Below are 24,049 nucleotides of genomic sequence, written 5' to 3'. Positions count from 1 at the left end.
GCACCCTTAACTCCGAGGAGGCCCAGGGATGGTCAGAAGAGCAGTGAAGGGTGCTAAAGCACGCTGAGGGGGGAGGAAGCTTGCACAATACCTTCTTCCTCCTTATCTACTTGAAATAGGGTCATCTAGCTGTTAATTTTGTGAGGAAAAAAAGCTTACCTTGGATCATTTCAGTTTTTATCCTAGGTGAGTGGGAAGACAAATCAGTGCCATCTGAACAGAGCTGAGAGGTGTGAAATACACGTAGGGGATCAGAATCACCCCCTTGAGTTATAATACACACTGGTTGGGGAAGTCCTGTGCGTTAAAACCAATGGACTCATTTACTAAATTTACTAAGTATTTTGACTTGGCATCCATCTGTAATCTTAACTAAGAACTCCTTGCCAGGTCTCATCTGGGAACACCTGAGAAGGTGGTCATCCTGCTGGGCTATGCCGTTCTTAACCTTCTAGATTTCCTACACCCAAACCTAAAACCCTTCCCTTTGGTTTTTAGCTCCTAGACACCAAGTCGACAGACCGAAAGCAAACCCTGTTGCACTACATATCCAATGTTGTAAGAGAGAAGTACCATCAAGTGTCCCTCTTTTATAATGAACTTCACTATGTGGAGAAAGCTGCTGCAGGTAAATGATATTGTTTGGTTGTGTCCTCGAATTATGATGTGTTGTGATGTGGCTTCTGGAACTATCTGGGGATTGGCCACTGCTCCGACAACTGGCTAACCAGGGCTCCTTAACCAGAGCCTGAAGTAGCAGGGTTTTCAGGTACATTGTTTTTTTCAAAGGGACAAATTCAGAAGGGGAAGAGAACAATCATTTTATTAAGCGCCTACTATGTGTTATGCACTGTGCTAAAGCACATCAAAAATATCTCATTTGATCCTTCTTACAACCCTGGGAGATAGGTACAATTTTTTAATCTCCATGTTGCAATTGAGGAAACTGAGGCAGAGGTTAAGTGACTTGCCTAGGGTTATACAGCTAATTAGCATCTGAGGTGGGATTTGAACTCAGATCTTCTTGACTCCAGGCCTAGTGCTCTATCCACTGTACTGGCTCGCTGTAGTATCAGAACAGGTATTATCTACTCTCAGGTAGCAAAATGTTTTTAGAGGGCTAATGTGGAAATGAAAACGCTGAGATCTTGTCTGTAAAGCTCATGAATCTCAGTGTCCCGTTCCAAGAGCTAGCTACACTTCTGGGCTGTGATTGCCCTCTGATCTTCAGGAGCCATGAATCAATCAATCATGTACTTTTTAATGCATACTCCTAGCACTGTTTCCTGGTTAGGGCTGCTGTAGCAAAAAATAGAACCCAGTTCAGTGCAGCGATCAGGGACTGTCAAGCAAGGGGACCTAGAGTCAAACCTCATCTCTGATGCTCACCACCTGGGTGACTTTAGGCAAGTCACCTTATCTATAAAATGAGAGAGTTGGATTAGGAGGCGTTTAGGGTTAGGGTTAGCTTGAGATCTATGATTCTAAGATGCAAGAAAAAGAATTGACTAAGAGGTTTTCTTGCTAGAAAATTTCAAAGACCAGCAAAGAACAAAAATTGTATCCTGTTAATTAGATGGAAAAGTACATGAGATTCAAGCTTCAGATTGGCTGGATTAGGATTAGTCTGTAAAAGTAGTTGAGGGGCAAGTAGGTGACTTAGTGGACAGAGCACCGACCCTGAAGTCAGGAGGACCTGAGTTGAAATCCAGCCTCAGACCAAACACTTAACACTAGCTGTGTGACCCTGGGCAAGTCACTTAACCCCAATTGCCTTTAAAAAAAAAAAGTAAGTGAGATTACTACCTAGTTAGCAAAAATCAAAATGGAAAGTTACTGCATAGCAACCTACCTTCCTTCCTTCCCCTAAGAACTACACTCCAGATGAGCTCTATTTAGTGACCCCCTTCCTAGTGGTGGCCTTTGTCTCTTGGTGTTTCATGGTCTCCTCCATGCATGTGCCCTTTTGTCCTGAGGTCTCTTCACAAAGTCTTTCAGTTTAGTAGTTCAGTTTATCTACCACAGGGGTGGGGGAACCTGCAGCCTCAAGGCCACGTGTGGCCTTCTAGGTTCTCAGGTGGCCTTTTGACTGAGTCCAAGTTTTGCAGAACAAATCCTTTTATTAAGGGGATTTGTTCTGTGAAGTTTGGATTCATTCAAAGAGCCGCACTTGAGGACCTAGAGGGCCATGTGACCTTGAGGCTGCAGGTTCCTCATCACTGATATAGCATGTATTAAGCATCTACTATATGCCAGGCATTATGATGGTGCTGGAAATGGGGACTGGCACTTGATGTGTGATTTCGCTGATATAGAGAACTCCTATGTTAGGACACTCCTCATACTAACGTAAGTTGGCACCATTTCTGTTACTTTTGCCTAGGGTATTGTGAGGGTAAATGATTTGCCCAGTATCATATAGGCAGTATGTGATAGAGGCAGGAGTTGAATCTAGGTCTTCCTGTTTTTCAAGGTCAGTAGTCTATCTACTAGCCTAGGTGCTAGAAATATAAATAAAAATGAAAGAGCCTGTATGTTCAAGGAACTTAAGTTTTAGGTGGTTAGTAGAGGGGAGAATAGAAGATAGGTAGATATAAACAAAATATATTCAGAGTTAATGTATGTTCCCAGACCCAGGCTTCTCCCCCCATGCCAAGTAACACAGACTTGATCAAATCTCGGAGGCTTCCCCAAAAGGCTCATCATGCCCATATTCATAGTTTACTCTAGGAAAAATCACCAAATATTACATGTTTCAACAGCTGTAGGAACAACAGCATCCCTTGAGCTAGGTATGAGAGCTCTTCTTAATTAGGGAATAAGGTACCTGTCAGCCAATTACATACGATCTAGAAAGGGACTGCTGCCTTGAAAGCCAGTCACTGGATTTTAGATCTTTTAAGGCAGGAATTGTTTCGTGGGGCAGTAAAATTTAAAAAACACACATTTAGATATGTATGTATGTATAATTTTGATAACTATATTTCAGCATAATTTGTTTCATTTGTAATATACCGTGTATGCATTTAAGAAACGTGATTTTGAGAAGGAATCCAGTCTTCACCAAAATGCCGAAGGGGTGGGGCTACGCTAAGGGAAACATTTTCGGCCCAGATTAATTATTTGTCGTTGAGAGCCTCATAGGGCAGGTTTTTTGCTGGTCTCAATTGATGGCCTTTCCGTGTCTTTTCCTCCATTTCAGTTTCTCTAGAGAATGTCCTTCTTGATGTCAAGGAGCTCCAGAGAGGCATGGACTTGACCAAACGAGAGTACACAATGCACGATCACAACGTGATGCTGAAAGAATTTATCCATAACAATGAAGGGAAGCTCAAGAAGCTACAAGATGATGCCAAGATTGCACAGGCATGCAGTGTGACCCCATTTTGTCCCCCAGATAATGTTTCCCCTAAAATATGAAAGGCTCCCTTCTTCTGTAGCTCCCTACTCTCTTCTGGTCCCCATCTTTATGTCTTCACCCAGTGGCTAACCAACTTGAATAGCTAGGCAAGTGTAGATAGGATGGATGACGCTGCCCAAACCAGTCATGGTATTAGTAAATTATAACCAAGTCCAGCAGAATGTTACAGAGCCCCGCAGTAAAGTCAACCCTACAACCAGTTGCCAAAGACACAAAGAGAGTGAGAAATCAGAATGTTGCTTTGTAATCAACTGGAAACAATGAAAGGGTTTTTTTTTGTAAAGGAATTTTTCTGCCATCTGAATCTGCAGGCATACTTTCATGTAGTCAAACCTGTGACCATCTACTGTTGTCTCTTGTGATAAATCCTTCCAGGAAGCTGGTCACCACATTCAGCTTCCTTTAATGATTGATGTGGTACAGTCCTTTGCCTTTCTTTTCTCATAGATGATGCCAATCTGACCCCTTCATCTTTGAGGACTCAGTCAAGGCCCTTGGCTCCCCTATGATTTCTGCTGCTGCCTGACCCTCAAGGTGGAGAGGGATAACATAACCAAAATATTACCCCCTGAATACAGCCACTGAAGTGGCTTTGGTTCATCTAGAGAGCTTGTAGCAGCGGTAGTACCAATACTTGCCTTCTGCCTGATACTCCTTCTTCACCAATCCCAATCCCTGTTCCTCTCAGATCACCGGTTGGGACTTTTATTCCCTGTTGGAGTTCATCCCTCTAAAAGACTAGTTAAAACTTACATTGTATGAATTGTGACTGCCTAGGAACATAACTCCCACTTATATTCTTATTCCTGTGGAACAAGTTGTCCCCTGTAATATTGTCTCTAGAGTGTTTTCTTAGACTCAAGTCACATTAGATTAGATGGGGAAACTTTAGGTCATAATCCTTGTGTGAATTTTCATTCCAGGTTCTAGTGACTAATATTTCTCCAGTTATTTGAATCTGTCTTTATTTCTCTAAAGAATGTTTTATACTTATATTCTATAGTTCCTGTGTGTGTCTTGGTAGATAGACTTTCAAGTATTTAATCTATTTATTTTGTGTTATAGTATTTATCTATTTAACTATTATCTTATTTTAATTGGAATTTTACTTTCTCTTTCCTTCCATTGGGGTTTGTATATCTTCTTTTGCATTGTTTGTATATCTTCTTTTGCATTCTTCAGAATATTCTGGATGGGATCTCTGTGAGAAAACCCAGAGAGAAAAAAGATAGTGGAAGGGAAGAACAGCAGATTATAGCCAGTGAAGTTTATGTCTTCATTGCTTCTTCTCCTTCAGTCAGCCCACCCTCCGTGGCAGAGTTGAACATTGAAAGCAATTCACTTTGGTCATGTGAAAGGGGAAAAAATGAACGGGAGTGAATGTACCAAAAAAAAAAACAAAACAAAAAACCCAAACCCAATGGAGACTATGAGAGAGTGAACTATAAATTGTAATGACTTTTATGGGATGAGTTCTGTTTATTCAATTGCTAAGTAGCTGTGAAGTAAGTTGTACTATTAATATTCAGTGGTTTGTAATAAATATTTTTTAAAAAAGAAGCAAATCCTGGGATTCATGAAACATAGAAATGTGCCTCTTTGTAGGATGCCTTTGATGATGCTGTAAAATATTTTGGAGAAAATCCCAAGACAACGCCACCCTCTGTCTTCTTCCCAGTCTTTGTCCGGTTTGTTAAAGCTTATAAGGTAAATAGGAATCCTTGCTATTTCCCTCTGTACAGTTTGTCTGATTGACCGAGACCTGGGGCACAGGGACATCCAGTGTCCTGCCATGAGGCAAATCTTTTGGCTTCAGAAGAGACTTTCTGTACCCTGAGGTGTGGGGTTGAATATTCCCAACCAGTTCCACTTTCTTGGACCGAATGCCTGCTGCTCTTAGCAAAGGGTGGGCAACATCGTACTAACAAGCTAATCCTGAGGTTTGCTAGGTGATAGTGTACCTTTGGGTATGTTCCACTGAGTCAGACAAAGCTGATGAGCGGCGCCGTGTCAGCATCACGATATCCTGTAGTCATGGTGACACCTTGTGGCCACTTCTGTGCCTCAGGCACAAACAGTCCCTGACTTATCATAGGTTTATATTTCTCTGATGACTGAAAAGAGTGTGTATGCCATAGCTAAATAAATTGTTCTTGTTAATCCAGAGTGAGGCTAGGGTTAGGTAAGGCCTGAGATTGTGTGGCTTTAGGGCTAAGAGGAAAAGAGAGTGGTAATTGATGACATTTTTGCTTTCCAAAGTATTATCATCCCAGTGCAGTTGCTTCCAGGAAATGGAAGGGGAAAGAAAGGAAGGGATTTATTAAGTGCCTATGTGCTAGGGATTGTGCTTAGTGCTTTTTACAAATACTACCTCATTTGATCTTCATGACAACTCTGGAGGTAGGTGCTGTTGTTATCCTCATTTTACAGATGAGGAAACTGAGGCAAAGAGGTTAAGTGACTTGCACAGGTTCATACAGACAGTAATAGTAATAGTAATAATAATAGCTGATAGTCCTTTAAATGCTTGAAGACAGCTATCATGTTCTCCCATCTCCCCATGACTTTCTCCCCTCAAAAGCCCCCCCCCCAAAAAAAACAACTCTGCAACTCATCACACGCTTATTGAATATCTGATATATGCTGAGCATTCTTCTAGGGGCTAGAGACAAAGAGGCAATCTCAGTTCTTTCAGTTAATCCTTCTTTGGCAGCATCTTGATGCCTCTCACCATTCTGACTCTCTTTCTGGTTACTTTCACAAGAACTTTGAAAGCAACCACAGTATGTGTAGCACTGTTCTGGGTACTATAGGGGAGGACACAAGAGAAATAGAACATTCTCCTTTGCTTTAAGGGACCTCACAATCTAACTGGGGAGCCAAATATACTTAATAGAATTATAAAATTCCAGACCTTGAAAGTATGTAAAGATTTAGTTCATCTGTCCTTGTTTTATAGATGAATTGAGGCACAGAAAAGGGAAGTCAGGGGTCACACGGATCTTTAATGACTGACCTAGGACTTGAATCAGGTTTGCTGATTCTGCTCATTCAAATTCTAACACACATACACACAACATTGACTGAGCTCCTTTACATACAAGGCATCATACTGGGTTCCATGAAAAGGACAAAGAAGAATAGATCTGGTCCCTCCCTGCCAGTAATTTGTAACCTAGTGGTGGAAAGAAGACAAAGACACAAAGAACTTTAATCCAAGGTGGAATATGATAAATGCTAGAGGACAGCTAAAAAGAATCTAAGAAGAGGAGGAAGGGTATCTGGCTTCCAAATCAAGTCCATTAGGAGGATCAGAGGTGTTATGGAAGAGGTAGCATTTGACCTGGGCCTTGGAGAGTATTTAAGGATTTCACCAGATAAGGTTGAAGGAAAAGAGGAAATAATAGTGTCGAGACATCATGGCATGGTACATGGAGTGCTGAGCTTGGAGTCAGGAAGACCAGGGTTCAAATCTAACCTCAGACACATTAGCTGTGTTACCATGAGCAAACCCCGTAACCCCTTTCTGCCTCAGTTTCCTCATATGTAAAATGAGTTGGGCCCGATGACCTCTTGGTTCCCTGCCAACTTTAACTATCATACTTTGATCCTATGAATAAAAGAAGCGGAATTATGGAGATGAGAAAGCATAGCATATATTCAGGGATTACATAGTCTTGGTGAGGACTTCAGGTTGGATGAAAGATGAGGCTTGCTGCCTCTAAAATGACCTAAGAATCTCTGCCCAACCCCAAACCTGTACGTGCAAAGAATGTACAGTAGTACACAATTCCTATATGATTGCTGGACGGTTTCAGAGTCGAGGAGGGATTAGAGTGAATTGGGGCTAAGGCAAGGAAGTCTTCCTAGAGGCCACATATTTTGCATTAGGCTTTAAAAGTGAGTAATTGGGACTGGAGAGCCTATAGAGTTAGTGGTAAATCCTGGGCTGAAAGTTTGGAACCTGCTGGATTCGGTTTCTGGGCCTGGTTTCTCTTAAATCATTGCCTAACAAAACCTAGCCCCCAGTCGTGTGCTATTTAAAAGCAGTTCCCTTGTCTTTTTGCTTTAAACAGCAAGCAGAGGAAGAGAATGAGCTGAGGAAAAAACAGGAGCAGGCCCTCATGGAAAAACTCTTGGAACAGGAAGCACTAATGGAGCAACAGGACCCAAAGGTATGGAATCCATGCAGGAGCTTGTTAGTTGGTGCCTGATGAGCAGCGAAGACCCCTGGCCTCCCCTGGTGGTAGGTGATAGAAAAGCTTACCTCGAATATTCTGTGTGGGAGAGGAAGGAGAGATCATCTTATCCACTGGCCATGCTAAGTGGTCAGCTCAGCCCAGGTAACAGACCTCCCTGCTGTCACCTATAACCCGTGGGGAAGAAGATTGCTTCACCTTGCTGGATAGCTTATTCTGCTGTCCAAAAACCCTTCTAGCTAAATGTTTTTCAGTTATTAAGCAAACATCTATTGAGTGCCTACTCTATGAAAGGCATTATGCTAAACCCTGGGGGGAGGGGCAGTATAAGACTTGGGTCCTGCTTACCTAGTTGAGTAGGAAAATGAGACTTGTACACTCATAACTACAGTACAAGGCAGTGTGAGGCATAGAGGTCAGGGAGGACATTTGAGTTGGGGAGAGCAGAAAGAGTGAAAGCATGGAGGCAGATTACTGGTCATAGCTCTTTGAAGTTCTCCAGTAGAAGGAATTATCAATCAGCATCCCTTTTGTGTAGACTCTGTTCTTGGTGGACCAGCTTTGTGGGGGGTTTTTTGAACCTTTTTAGGAAAAGTTTTAATCCAGAATTGTATTTTTCCTTCCCCTCTCCTGAAACGCTGTCTTGATTCCATTTTATTCCAGTCATCTAATGAGGTTTCTTATTCTTTGAGTTCCAGATGGTAGAATGAGGCCATTTGTCTCTGATTAGCAAGCACTCATTTATGTATTTTGAGTTTCCCTGAATTTCCTATAGGCCATAGGGCACCACTGATCTCTTTCCTTTTATTCCAGTCTCCTTCTCATAAAACCAAGAGGCAACAGCAGGAATTAATTGCAGAGTTAAGAAGGCGGCAAGTGAAGGATAACAGACATGTATATGAGGGGAAAGATGGTGCTATTGAGGATATTATTACAGGTAAATGAGCCTTTTTTTATCCTAAACCCATGGAGATCCCCCACTACATGCTGAAGACCCTTTCGCCATACTTGCCCAGTGTTCGAAAGTCCTTCAGTGGGTCTGATGATGTTCCAGTATTACCTGCAGACAGTGGCTCCTCAGGTGTGCAGCAGTGTTTCCATGATGTGAATCTCAAGCCCAGAATGCGTTGCCCATCTCTCTGAACCCAACAGACTTTCTCCCAAACTACTTTGTCCCCTCTTTCTGACTTCTGTCTTATTTCTGAACCCTTAATGGGGGCTCTTTCATTTACAGAATGGTTTTCTGTTTTTCACATTGAGTTAGCATGACCACCTCTCCCCTCCACCACCTGATAAAGACTAGAAGAGAAAGCAGATTAAACCTCAGTATCCCAGCATGCCTTTCAGGACATTCTCAGGAAGCCTCTCTCCTCCCCTGAGATAATGGAACTCTTCTATCATTGGATGAGAAGCTTATGCTTTCATTAAAACACACTAACAGGGTTTTAGTCCCATAACTAACGCACGGCTGGGGACAGATTGTTTCAGTCAGATTTGAATGATTTATCTCTCAGAGTGGTTCCCGTCAGATTGAGCCCTACAGACTAATCCATGCTCTGCCCATTGTCCCCAATTCTTGGAAGTTTCCAATTTTCCGTATACAAGAAGGAAAATCAATATTCATGGAGGTGACAAGAGACTTTCCTTGGCTTCCTACTCTGCAGTTTATCAACTCTTTGGCTTTTGTTTCTTTGACATCACAAATTCAGCCTTATAAATAAGCATCCCTAGCTAACAGACTCACAGAAACTTGTCACTTCTGAACTTCTATTCCCTGTTCCCAAATCTTACAGGAAAAAGAAACAAATGAATCAACAGGCTTTACTCCCCCTCCAGCATCACAGTACTTGGTGGGGAGGCAAAAGTACCTCAAGAGAAGGCTCAGACAGAATGTTCCAAAAGTCTTAGCACGGGATAAGCTATTTACATTTTAAAACTGCACAATGACTTTTGGGAAAATCTGTATATATAGTTCAAGCAAACATTTATTAAGTGCCTATGTTATGTGAGGCATCATGCTTAGGTGGTAGAAATGCAAAGACAGAAATGAAATGTGCCTGCCGTCAAGGAGCTTACATTCTGTTGGAATATGTAGTGTGTCCATGGTGGTGGATGCACTGTATTTGGAGTCATAGGATTATAGATTGAGAGTGGGAAAGATCCTTAGAAAACATGTGGTATAACCCTTTCATTTCACAGATGAGGAAATAGAGGCTCAGAGAGGTGAAATGACTGATTACGGAGCCAGGATTCAAACCTAGGTTATCACACTGCAAAGAAAAAGGAAGGGAACATTTATTAAGTGCCTACTATGTGCCAGGCTCTGAACTAAGCACTTTTACAAATATTTCATTTGATTCTCATGACAACTCTGGGAAATAGGTGCTATCATTACCTCCATTTTACAGCTGAGGAAATTAACGTAGACAGAGGTTAACTGGCTTGCCCAGGGTCACACAGCTTGTCAATATCTAAAGCTGGATTTGAACTCAGGTCTTTCTAACTGTCAGGTCCAGCATTCTATTTACCGCATCACCTGACAGCTCTCCTTTCCCCAGCAGCACACTGAGTTACAGGACCTTGGGTTCAAATTCTACTTTGTCTAGTGGGGTGACCTCACCTCTTTTAGGATATCCGTTTGTCAAATGGGGAGCTTAGACCAGATGACCTTTAATGTCCCTTCTGACTCTAAATCTCAGAAAATATGAACATGCACATGAACTCCCCCCACACACATACACCCACCATTCGTATGGTAGTAGTACCAGATCTCAAACTCTACACAAAGCAGTAAATCATCCAGATGATTCGATACTGATTAAGAATAGAAACGTTATGTAGTGGAACAGATTAGGTACATTCCATGTAGAAGCAAAAGAACACAGAAGTCTAGTGTTTGATACAAAGAGACTAGCTACTGAGGTAAGAACTTAACTGTTCAATAAAAACTGTTAGGAAAATTGGAAATCAGTCTGGCAGAAACTTGGTCTAGACCAACATTTCACACCATATGCCAAGATGAGATCCGAAAGAATGTATGACTTAGACATAAAGGGGTGATATCATAAACAGATTACAGGATCAGGGATCTAAAGAAGAGGAATAGTTCATGACCAAAAAAGGGATAGAGAGGATCAAGAAGATAAAAAGGACAACTTTGATTACTTAAAATTAAAAAGTTTCTACATGAACAAAACCAATAAAGCTAAAATTAGAAGGGGGAAAATATCTTTGCTGCAAGGTTCTCTGAAAATGGCTTCATTTCTGAGATATATAAGGAACTGATTCAAATTTAGAAGAATAAGAGCTAGTCTCCAATTGATAAATGGTTAAAAATCTAAACACTCCATAGTCAAAAAAGAAAAATGCTCCAAATTACTAATAAAAATTAGAAAATGAAAATTAAAGCAACTCTGAGATTCCATGCATTCACTGAATAATAGCACTATAGATATCTCTAAAATTTAAAGCTCAGATTTTTTTCCCCTTTAACTCTTTGGTCCTTTCTGTCTCAGAACTGTGGGAAAGAACACCTTGATCTTAGAGAATATAAGCTTATTGACAAAAGGAACAGCTTCATTTTGGTCTTCATAACCCCAGTACCTAGCGTAATGTCTTGTATTGTGTCTGATGGATGTTCAGTAAGTGTTAAGTAAGTGCTTGCTGATTAATTAAGATGGGGAGGGGGGCACATTTTTCTTTATTAAAAGAACATTGTGACTTATGCTCCAACATGCAGTAACTTTGTATGTTCACTAGCCTGTTGGTCCTTCATTTTATCAAAAACAGTGTACATACAGTTGGTGAAATGAATCAGACGTGCATTTGTGATTCACCTGTGGCATCAGTTATTCACCAAAATGAAGAGGACGAATGCCTATTTGTTAGGCAATACTAAAAGGATTTTTTTTAATGCTCTGATTATAATAGTTGCCTTTTAACCACCTCTTTATCCCAAGTCAGGATTTGCAAATCTTCTAGTCCCTAAGTAGCTGACCACTGGCCCTTTGTAATCCCCCTGTCCTCCCTCCCCCCCTTCCCCCGATCATTAACAAAGCACTAACTGATGCAGTCAATCTCTGCTTCTTACTCTGTTCTGTTTTGTCTGTCTTGTTTGGCTGTTATTTTCCATGCAGTGCTGAAGACTGTGCCCTTTACAGCTCGTACGGCCAAGCGTGGCTCTCGGTTTTTCTGCGAACCTGTTCTCACTGAGGAATTCCATTACTAAACTATTACTTTTTCACACCTGATGCTCTTAAAAGGTTGCCGTAGATTTTTGACCCATTCTCTCTATCTATGTGGATATCAGACAGGGTCAGACGAATTGTAAATGGATAGCATGTATCTGATGTCCATGTGGAATTCTGTTTCATGTTGTTCCCATGTTGCATGGACTTGCATTCAGTCACCTCTGAAATCCCCATCGCCACCCTCATGATGACCTTATTCATCTTCACATTCTGGAGATGTCTCTGGTCTGTGTGACAGAGCCATGGAATAGCAAGTTTTGAAATTGTCAAATTACCTTGTTGGGGGGAGGGGAGGCCAAGATCGTGGTTTGTCGGAGTCATAAGAGATGGAAGAGGCCGTACCTTAAAAATCCTCTAGTCTAGCATTCTCATTTTATAGATGAAAACACTGAGAGCGAGAAAGTTTGTAAGAACACTTGGCTTCAAATCAGGAAGTCTCTTTTTAGTGCTGACTCAACCAACCTTTTTTAAAAATTTGGGGCAATTATTTAACTTTTCACTGTTTGACTTTCCCCCTAAATAAAATGGAAATAATACGAGTTCCTTCACACTTTATTAAGGATGGCAGTAAAAGAAGATATTTGTTGTATATATTTTAGAAGGCAAAGTGCTGCAAATGTTACTTTTTCCTCACTTTCAAAAGGGGTATGGCTAGTTCTAAATTGTGACAGTTTGCTTGCTTTCCTAGGCTATCTCACCCAGCCTTTAGATATTTAATTCTGTGTAGTAGATCTGATAGAGCATGGAATAAATGAGCCCCCTCCACCAGAAGTGTGCATGGACTGTCAGAGACAATATACAGGTTCCCTCATTGCCTTGTGAGAGTCATCCAAGACCTTTCCTCATTGCTGTTGTGTGTACTGTCTTGCCTGGCTAACCAGCATGTGCATGTGAGAATGACCTTAGAAGAAGGGGAATCCGACAAATGTCTTGGTTTTGTCATTCATCATGCTATCATTTGTGCCCAGTCCCATGCCACATCCAGAATACTTCTGCTAAATCAGCTTCATGGTGATTTCTTGGGTTACAATACTAGGAATCATGGTCTCATCGCCAGAAAACTGGCCATTGGGTGATGAAATTTTTTGGCTATAGTAACTCATGGAAACTATTTACAACAAATGTAAAGGGGTTGATTTTTAAATTTGTTGATACATTAGATGTCAAAAAAGATAATATACATAAAGTGCTTTTGTAAACTTTCAAAGTACCCAGTGGATGCCAGTTTTGATTGTTACTTATCCATACCAATGAAACCACTGTTCTTTTGAAGTATGGTAGGAGTGGTGGTGCAGATGAACTACCAGTGCATTCCAGGAAACATCAGCATTGTGAGTCCCTAGGAAATGATTTAACCTCCCAAAATAATGAACTAGTCTCCTCTGGAGTTTAGCCACAGAAGAGATTTCGTTCTTTGGGATGCTAGATAATATAGGCCATGGGCAATGGATAAAACATATATGCTAAGAAGGAAAGATGGTGACCTTAATTCCTTTTTCAGTACACATGTCTGCAGGGGATGCTCCCTAATGAAATGGACTTGGAACTGGGCACATGTGTATTAGGCAGTATTAACTGTTTGAAGAATGTACTTTAACCTGTCTTATGTATGTTTCCATTTTGTCTTTGAGGAAGCGACAAGGAACGGGTGGAGGTGGGGGTGGGTCCAAAAGCAATGGTGTTCTTGCTCTGTCGTGAACTTCACTCACCAGTGCTTACTAATCCTTTTGTGGACTTTCATCTGCTTGGCCCTTGTTTGCTCTGTCAAGTGAATTTGTTGGATTATTTTCCTGGAGCCAATCTTCAAAGCAGCTTGGAATTGGGTAGTCAGAGATCAAGGGGGTGGGGAAGACCATCTCACCCTTTTCTTGCTGTATCTAACCCCAACTCATAGTGGTGACCTTCCACTCTCTTGTTCTGTTGGCTAACCTGCCTGGGATTTTTAAACTTTAAGTTGAGTTGCTCTTCATTTTCATCCCATTTTTACTTAACCATCATTTTGTGTTTTGTTTTGTTTTTTTTTCTGTTTAGCCTTAAAGAAGAATAATATCACTAAATTTCCAAATGTTCACTCGAGGGTAAGGATTTCTTCTAGCACACCGGTGGTGGAGGATACACAGAGCTGGCAAGCATCACTTTTTACTTAGCTTCCTCCTCTCTCTATATATGCCAGACCAATGTTAATATGACTGAGGGTAATACTGGGGACAGTCTATCTCATGAGAAATCATCCCATTTCACTTTCTAAAGATGTGGCCTCTATTCGCTTCTTTACTTTTATTATACTTAAATACTTATTATGGAGGTTGCACCTTCTATAATATGGTGGCTTGTGTGAGGCATTCGATGGTGGTTTCACTTGCTTTGGGTACAGGGTTCCACTTTCCTCTGCCGCTTATTTTATGCTCTTGAATTTTTCTCCTCTCCCAATCTCCCTCTTAATCTCAATTAATTAAGAAAAGATCACAACTGGGGAAGTCACCTCCAACCCTTTATGGCACAAGGTTTTCTGAGAACTCGGGTGGTTTGGGCATCAAAGATTAGATCTAGGCTGGACAAAAGAAAGGGGTCAGCCCTCTTTCCATTCTCATTCCACACAATGAAGCTTGAAAACAATTTATTCTATATGCTTCTGTCCTTGTGGGGCTATGAAAGTAGGGCCAGTTTGCAGAGAGGGTGGCTGGGTAGGTGGGTGGGAAAGAGTTGGGGGGGGGGTGTGTGTACACATATTGCCTGAATAACCCCAGGAGACAGGAGGTAGGTGATGGGATACCAAGGCCCCAATAAAGTTTTCTTCTAATATTTTCTTCTAGTTTTGTTTTTTTCTCCTTTGGAGAATTAGTATTTAACTAACAACATTAGCAGTTAGTGGAAGTTACCGACAAGAGCAAAGCAACTAGTTGGAAACCTCCTTCATTCATTCCCTTAATTCACGTCGCCATCCAAAGATGGTAGCCTAGATACACAACCTGTTTTGTCGCATCATCTCCTTCTGAGGATGCTCCCATAAATTCCTCTTCTTTAGCCTGATAACCATGCCTTATGATGACCAACCACTTTGATAGAAAGACATAGAACTGTATATACATATGCCTATGTAGAAATAAACATCGATGGCTGGCAAATTATTAGCTGTAGCAAACTACTGATTAACCAGAATATTGGTATTAGTTGGTATTAATTGGAATTTTCTGGGTAAATGAAGACTGACAGTCTCTCCCAACTTTTTTTGATATCAAACTTTTTTATTGAATATCTTTCTAATATGAATTTCCTGCCTTAATTATGATATAGCAAAGACAGTGGAATCTTTCTTTGCTCATTGAAGACACTGTGGTGCCATGGATAACTAGTGTATAGTTAATAATAGTAACAACAATAATTATGATGATGATAGCCAACATTTACAAAGTACTTAATATGTACCAGGCTTGGTGCTAAGCACTTTACAGTTAGTATCTCATTTGATCCTCACAACTGCCCTGGGAGGTAGCAGCTATTATTGTCTTCATTTTATAGTGAGGATACTGAGGCAAACAGGTTCTTTTGTCTTATAGGAAGTAGCACATTGGGCCGAATGTGCACCAACCTTAGGCCGTAACTTGGCCATTGCTTTTTAAAAATACATCACTGATGTGAGTTTGTTTTCTTCTCATTGGCCTTTTTATTCTTTTAAAATTAAACACAAAGGAAAAATCCAATTTAATCCAAGGTTCTGGTTAATCAAGATTTTGTTAAATATGGTCCCCATAAAGCTTCAGAGCTGATCAACTTAAAGAAATTTGAATCCTTCCTCCTGTGAAAGGGTAGAATCTAGGGTTGGGGCAGATTTCAGACCTTGAAGATCAACTTCTATCATGTGCCATCCATTTCAAGCAGAAGCTGCCCCTTAGAACAGGGAGCAGTTTCTTTGTCCAGTGATCTTTGGTAACTTGGGAAACTTAAGTAAATCACATGCATGAGAGACTGCTTACAAGCTGAGGTGTCCAGTAAGTCCACCATTGACTCTAATCTTAAGGGGGAAAAGTAATTCATTTTTCTTTTTCTTTTTTGGTCACCTTTACCCACATTACAATGACTTGTAACCAGATTATCTGTTTCTGGGATTGTTTATTTAAAGCTTCAACTGTTTCCAGTTGTTGCTACATTTCAAAATATGGAAGTTAGACTTTCCAGCCAGTGACTGAAATCTACAATTTTTACCTCCCAAAAGCCCATAGCCTGCCAGTATTAAACTAGAACCAGTTCATTTTGTCATTGGCCTCACTTAAGCTCAATGAGCTTAAGGCTGTTTGTCTAATCTTTCTACACAAGCTGCTTTGATTGGCTGCCAGCAGGACTTTGTTTTGTCTAGACACATAGCATGAAGACCACCTCCCTCTGACTGGCTTTTTCCCTCTTACAGATCTTAGAAACCAGCCATACAGACGAGCCGATGCGGTGAGGAGAAGTGTCCGGCGACGCTTTGATGATCAGAATTTGCGCCCTGTTAATGGTGCTGAGATAACCATGTGAGCCAGACCTGCCTGCATGTGTAAAGTGGAGGGTGTACTTCAGTGATAACCATGGCTGTGGGAACTCTTCCGGCTACCCTTGAATGCAGCCTTGAATAGAGTTACATTCTGAAGGGCCAAGAGGCCTCAAAATTGCATAGGAATTTTAAAGATAAAATTAAAAAGATGGGCTCTCCATTCAACTGTAGTTAACAAGTGCCTAAGATGAAAGTACCTGCTCAAATTAATCAAAGCAATAGGACTTGATTTGATTGGGTATCTTTTTACACCAATATGTTATTCAGTGTTTTTAACCAAAATGTAAATGTCATGTTATCTTCTTTTTGTTATCTGCAAATTAATGATTGTCTTATGGCCCACTTTGGTTTCTTGACAGGTTGTAAATAACAAATATTTGGGTGAGATCTGCTGTGGATCCCTTTTGGTATTTACGTATGTCTCTGTGCTGTCTAATAAGGAACTTATTTTGAGCTTCAAATAGCAATTCTCTCTAGGTTGTATATCAAAAGGTTTGTTGCTATGTGAGGGAAACTATTATTCTCAGAGAGGCTTTTCCTTCCAGTCACAGCCAAATCCTGGTGAAGTATAAAGAGGATGTGATTTTATTAACACATGAAGATTCACCCAGTTAGTCTTCATTTTCACGTTATGACTTTTTCTGTGCAATGCCCTATGAGGGATGATTTGAAGGGTAAGACTGCAGTGCTACACAAAATAATGGGAATATCATGCAAGACACATTTATGATTCTATGTTCTTCAGAGAGAGGCAGCTTATAGGTAACACAAAGTATATTTATTAATTAGCATTAAGCTATTAACATCTCAGTAATCAGTATTAGGATCTCCAAGGACCATTATGGTTCAGTTCTGAGCACAGTGAATAGTCATGTGCCTTGTCAGAAAGTTTCCTAAGCCCATTGACGAGCATTCAGATTGCATCTTCCATTGGCAGAGTGCTGAGTTGAGTAGTTCTCCTTTGACAATCGCATTTAAGGTTTTTAGTTTTTTTTAAATGGAGGTGAGGGGTGCATTTGACTGCTGGACCTAAAGAAATTCCAAAGGCTAGTCTAATGCTCCCTCTCTGGGATATTTTAGGGGGAATTGGGGATTGATTTGTTGGGAAATACGTATTTGGATGCAGTGAGGGAAAGGCATATGCAAAATGAGAATGAAAGGCAAGCCAAGCTCACTCTGCAGGTACAGGGCAAGCCATTGCTTTACTTGGCTTCTTCTTGGGCAGGGCACTTGATTTAGTCCAAAGTCAAGATCTGGACTGAAGCTGAAATTGTCATTTTGGAAGACAAATTCTGCTTCCAGCTTACCTTTCTTGGTAGCATTTCATCAATATGTTAATTGTAAAATTTGTTGTATAGTATTTAACCACTGAATTCCTTTTCTTTTATGTTGTGCTTCAGTGAATCCCCGGTGAAGGTCTCATTTTCCTTGGATGATGTGTAGTTATATGATAATCTGTTTTTAAATGTACAGATATTTTGCTACAAAATTGGTGCCGTTTTTTATGGTTTTTACACCTCTTTTAATTCCCACTTTAGCCTCTGGGTAATATTGTAAATATTGTTTAAAAAACTGCATCAGCCTGTGCTATACAATCTGAATGTTATTTTAACTTATAGTTTGTTTTTTATATTTAACGAGGACAGTTGAGGGATCAAAGTTGTCACATTTTTTTGCTTACCTATTTACAGAAAGTTTCATTTCAAATTGCCACCTTCTAGCACATCTTCAGACATGTGTATTCTACATGCTCTCAAAAGAACATGCCAAGATTGTGTCTGTCTGCTGACATTGATTGGATACTGTACCTAAGAAGCAATGATTTTAGCTATGAAATGGAATCCAGATTATTGGCTTATAGTCAAACACACAAGTGTTCTAAAGCTCATTGCTAACATACAAATGAATTTCCATATCACATGTATTTATTATTCACAGTTAGAATGGACTGTAATGTTGGCGTGTTCTTCTTGTTTTGTTTTGTTTTTCTTGTAATGGGCCTGCTTCTTAGCAATATTAGAAGTGTTTTATAAAGCAGTTCATGTTACTTTTCTGGTCTGTTCATGGCATATGAGCAAATAAACTATTTACACTACTATACAGCAATGCATTGCTTTTTATTGGTCAGAATACTGGGGCAGGGTGCTTATCATTAGCATCAAGACACCAAGTCCTCTCACCCTTCCAATGTCAAACTGCTGCAGAGAAAATAGCTAAGATAGGATGTTGCTAATTTCTTGCCCGTCTACTGTGGTTTTTGTGATATTTTGTGACCCAGTGTCTAAAAATTTTGATTCTATTCTTTCATCTGTCACCTGCCTTCCTACTTCTCTCAAACAGAAGACAAAAGAAGTCTTGAGGTGTTTTGTGCATATGTGAAAACTTAGGAGCAAAAAGCAGTTCAGTCCTAGAAACTGTTACAAAGTAGAAAGGAAGTTGATCATGTTATAAACTTCAGTGAGTCCCAGTTAATCATCTAAGTGTAAGGCACTGTGTTTGGTGCTAGGGATATAAGAAGATAAAAATGAATCCTTTGCTTTCAAGGATTTTCCATTCTACTGAGGATAGATGTAATGTATTTAATAAGTATAACACAAATTACGCTATAAAAGGAAATACCAAATAATCTAAGAATGCTGAAGGAGCAAAGAACATACTTACCTATGAGATTAGAGGTTTCATAGAGGAGGTAGCACTCTTGAAGATGATTTTGACAGGTAAAGATATAGAGGCAGTGCATTTTTTTGTGTTTTGGTTAGGCAGTGGGGTTAAGTGACTTGCCCAGGGTCACACAGCTAGTAAGTGTTATGTGTCTGAGGCTGGATTTAACGCAGGTCCTCCTGAATCCAGGGCTGGTGCTCTATTCACTGCACCATCTAGCTGCCCTGGCAGTGCATTTCAGGAAGATTTTTATTCCAAAACAAAAACAAAACAACAAACAAAAAAACAAAAGCCATTGGTTTTTTGGAGTCAAGTGACATGATCAAAGCTGAGCATTAATTTAAAAGATGATTTTAGCAGCTTTGGGAAAGATGGAACACTGGACTTCCGCCAATTGGGCTAGCACAATAGTTGGGGGGAAGAAAAAGAGGACCTCAATTGGGATAGTGGCAATGTGAGTACTCTTATGTACATAAAGTCAGTAGGTTGTGGAAGACGGGATCTAGATGCCAGAGGTGAGGGAAAGGGAAGGGGCAAGGGGGTAACTGATTTTTGAGGCTGGGTGACTGAAAATGGTAGTGCAATCGATAGAAACAGGGAAGCTGGAGAGGCAAGTTGAAAGGTAAATGAGTTCAGTTGTGGACATGTTGAGTGGGCAGTTGTGAGTTAATAGAGCTTAAAAACGAAAAGATTAGGGATGTATATCACCTGTGATAATCTGATAATTTTTGAGAGGGATTGAGATCACCATTAAGGAAAAATAAACCAAGGACAAAACATCCATTTTAGGATGTCAGGAAGGGAATGAGCTGTCCACAAAGAGTACTTCTGTAAAAACAGGACTAGCAGTGTGGTGCTTCTGAAACCAAGGGGAGAATGTCCAGTATATTGAGAATTGTAGAAATACACCATTAGATCTGGCAATTAGGGGGTCTTTGATGAAATTTTGGTAGTGCAGTGAGAGGGGCACAGAGAGTCACATGGCAAAGGGTTAAGGGAGAATGGGGTGGGGATGTGACAAAATGGAAGAGGTTGCTGGATGAGAAGAAAAAGAGCCTTTAAAAGAAAAGGATTTGAAGACATTAATGTGTTTGGCTAATGATGAGCCTGAGCAATACAAAAGGTTCATACTTTTTAAGCTACAATGTAATATTTAAAAATTGTTCCATGAAAAATGTCTGAGATGATAGACAATTTTGCTGCTTAGATAAACAACACATCTGGAAAATTCAGATAGAACTTTGCCAAATAAGGGAAGTATGACTAAATCAGAGAGAAAGGTGGTGGTGTGGGCGAGGGAGGGTAAGAGGCAAGTGTGGAGCCAGATAATCCTGGATATGGGAAAAGTGCCTATAGTCAGGGAGACAGGTGGCTAAATAGCAAAGAGGAAACTTCAAGGCAAACATACTGTGAAGAGGTTGAACTATATAGTGGCAAATCTATTTACAGCATACTGATATGCTATTTAACAGTCACTGTTTGTTTCTTTAAAAAACAAAGGGGCAGCTAGGTGGCGCAGTCGATAGAGCACCGGCCCTGAAGTCAGGACCTGACAGTTCAAATACAGCCTCAGACCAAACACTTGTCACTTACTAGCTGTGTGACCCTGGGCAAGTCACTTAACCCCAATTGCCTAAACCCCCCCCCCAAACCCAAATAAAAACACAGGATCCAGGATCCTCTCCTAATCACTACTAGGCCTTCCTATTTCCCATTTTTCTTGATCATAGCAAATAGGAACACATTGTTTGCCTGGGGACATCTCCTTACCCTACACTACTGGTGTATATTGATCTGTCCCTGCAGCAGGCTGTTTTTTTTTTTTTCTCATTAGAATTCCACCCTCACCCCCCCTCCCCACTGGAGGGCACCTGCAATCTTCCTACAGATGGTGGTGGTAAAATATGATTACACAGTTAATTTGGCTGGAATTCACCTATTCCTACAGAGGCAACTAAACTGTCACCAAAATTTTGATTTACATTTATGAACAGTTCCAACTGTATATAATGCCATTTAACACTAGCTGAAATATACTTAAATTTTACTTTTTGTCAAGTTTAGCCGTGCATCTGGTTCTTGCTTGTTTGAAGTATCCCAACAACTGAAGCCAGCTTTTTGCCCTTATTACCACAAAGAAGCACTACTTATTTCACATAGCCTAGTGGAAGAAATGAAATTGAGAGAAATAATCCCAGCTCCTCACAGGCTGCCATTTATTTCAGCACTCTAGGCCTGAGTGTCCTCTTCTTTAAGAGGAGTGGCCCATGAATCCTGTTCCAATATTTACAGGAACACAGTTGACCTCTTTTTGTTCATTCTGTTTTAAAATAGCTGCACTCAATAACAAAAAACCAAATCCACTGGAAAGGTGCAAAATAACCAGTGACCAGTAGAGATAGGACACCACAGGCCTATCTATGAAGGCCTTTGAGGGAAAAGAAAAAGACGCATATCCACTTCATTTAGTAAAAGCTGCAATACCTTTTTCTAATAAATTATTTTATTTACAAAAGGTCTAATTTTATTTAACAACTATGAGGCTTTTAAATTAATTACATCAGAACAATATAAACAGAAAATTTGGCAATTACAAACACAAGAAAATAGAAACCACTCTTTCCCATACCTCAGCCTTTTCTTGAGCAAGTCCTCAATTTAATCAGGTGAGACTACCACCTATCTAAAGTGGGGTTTTGCAAAACAAAGTTTAAACAATCACATTCATATCCCCAGGAAACAACAGAAAGTAGAGACTGGCAGTAGGAAATGGCTCAGTATGCTTTTTAAAGGGTCATATTGAATCTGGTCCTGTTTAGTAGCTCTGGGCAACTACCCAAGTCATTCTGGCTGTTTGGCTGATCCCTACAAAGCCACCTCAGGTTCTGCCTTACCAGGTCAGCTGTGGTATTGGCAGTCAATTCATCATCAAAATTATATTGCTTATGTAGCACTGTACTGGGTCCTATGAAAAATTACAAAAGACAAAAATACCACTTCTTAAACAAGATTGTGAATGTAAAAAGGGCTCTATTGATAGCCTAACATCCCATATCTATACAGGAAAAATTAAGCGGAAAAATGAAGGTAAAGGATGATGGTAACAAAACACTCTGTAAAATACCCTTGTGAATTGGGCAAATGAAATTTAGACTTCCAATTTGTTCCGATTTTTTCCACTTCAATGGTGTCTTGGAAAAACTAACTTTGACTAGTTCTGATGCTTGATCTGTGTTGGGTGGATTTTGAGACCTGCCTGGACTGGTCCATTGCAAGAACATCTACCTAGAAAATGATCTGACCTGTATTTCTATGGTATGAAGGCAGTATGAAAGAAAAATCACCTAGGTATTTTGAGAGATTCCAAGCCAAGTTTATGAAGTTTCAAACCCATTCCTATCTTCTTTACCTAAATACAAGGTAGCAGGAGCTAAACAATTATTCTCATTAACTGACTTTAACAGTCTAGAAAAGAGGGTACAGCAAGCAGACCATCTCCCTCAAGTGTACCTCTATAATCTTAAGCCAACACTCCTAACCCAGGTAGTACAGTAATGCGTATGGGCATGAGTAAAGTTTTAAGTTTTTAAACATTTGTGAATATGGTTTATTGCATTAATGGTTTTAAAATCCTTCAAAAGGAAAGCTAGATGAAGATACTGAAAAAGATTTACTTCACTTTCTGAAACCAACACAATGGCTAAAGTAAATAAATTCAAATCAAACTAAGTTTGTTTTACTGAAAAAGACTAGGTTAATCATAGTTTGAAATGAGAGGCATTACTAATAGGTATGATGGATATTCACTTTCTTAACACAGAAAAGGCATACTTGTATGATTTATTTTTCCCTTCTAGAAAATAAGTGAAATGTCACCTATTCCAGTGAATGATAAACATGATAAACACATATTAGAATGTACTTTAATATTTCTGTATTGCTGGTATTGGAGAAGCACCCCTGGTGGGGGGAAAATTATGCCATTACATTTATATTCAGGCAAATGAAAATTTCCACAGTAAGCTGAAACCAGGAAGAATTAATGTGCTTCATCCTACCTTGCTTTAGTTGCAAAATGTTGTTTACTTACGTAATTCATTTTACTTACATTATGTACTTTAAAAATCCTGTTTTAAAATAATTCAAAACTTAGTCCTCCCTCCATTATTTGATTAAGAAAAGTATTTTCTTATCAAGTTCATTAAAAATAGTCAAGACTCAATCACTATGTGAAGAGACTTTTCCCTTTTCCTATTGTTATAAAATTACCTAGCCAGCACTGAGAACTCACAGAATCTTAATAGCTGGAAGGAACTTTTAAAAATATTAGAAGTTCAGTTTCCCCCCACCCCCCTTTTATAGTTGAGGAACCTGAGGCCTGAAGAAAGTGATCTGCATGTCACACAACTAAATAGTGGCAGAGCATCCTTTTCAGAGGGAACACCCTGTTAAATCAGTTTAATTAAAGGGTACTGTCTTTTTATTCAATGCTAAGAAATTCTGAGCAGAGGATCACATATCTGCAGCTGTTTTAAGAAATAATAATGCAATGCTGTCAAGAGCTTTTACAAACCTCAGTTGCTGGCACGCTTATTTAAGAATTTTAAGGAGTTTATTAAATCATATAAAATAAATTTAGATGAAGTGTTTCTTAAACAGATTACTTCTATGGCAATATTGTCTTACTATGCTTCCAGATGATATAACTTACACTTCTCAAACTTATTCAGTTTTCTTATAAATAAACTGAATTTAATGACAAGAGGGGAGGGTCACAAAAAATGCTTCAATATTTACGTCAGTAACTAATATAAAATGTACTAGTGGTTTTGAAGACAAATTAATGCTAACTCTTTGTAGTGGAGAGGTAGATCAAATAAACAAATAATCTACATTAAATTTAAACCACTGAATCAATATTCAAGATTCCCATAAAGGCAAGATTACAAAGGTAAATCAAAGGGCTTTAATTCCCACATTCATAATT

The 24,049-nt window shown here is 39.8% G+C and overlaps 1 protein-coding gene across 1 annotated transcript in view; it reads left to right on the top strand.

Annotated features, from left to right (window-relative positions):
• Window positions 1-18,501, top strand: part of FMNL2 (formin like 2) — a 378,592-nt gene extending 360,091 nt beyond the window's left edge. Inside the window, 6 exon segments of the mRNA XM_020970317.2 lie at window positions 499-628; window positions 3,203-3,366; window positions 5,027-5,128; window positions 7,498-7,596; window positions 8,434-8,557; window positions 16,276-18,501. Coding sequence (XP_020825976.1) covers window positions 499-628; window positions 3,203-3,366; window positions 5,027-5,128; window positions 7,498-7,596; window positions 8,434-8,557; window positions 16,276-16,385 — 729 coding nt within the window. The 3' untranslated portion in view covers window positions 16,386-18,501.
• The last annotated feature ends 5,548 nt before the right edge of the window (window positions 18,502-24,049 follow it).

Source organism: Phascolarctos cinereus, unplaced genomic scaffold (genome assembly GCF_003287225.1).
Source record: "Phascolarctos cinereus isolate Bilbo 61053 unplaced genomic scaffold, phaCin_HiC Scaffold_726;HRSCAF=1367, whole genome shotgun sequence".
NCBI classification, from domain to species: domain Eukaryota; kingdom Metazoa; phylum Chordata; class Mammalia; order Diprotodontia; family Phascolarctidae; genus Phascolarctos; species Phascolarctos cinereus.
The sequence above is the reverse complement of the archived record's forward strand: the minus strand, read 5'-3'. Positions and strand labels throughout refer to the sequence as shown.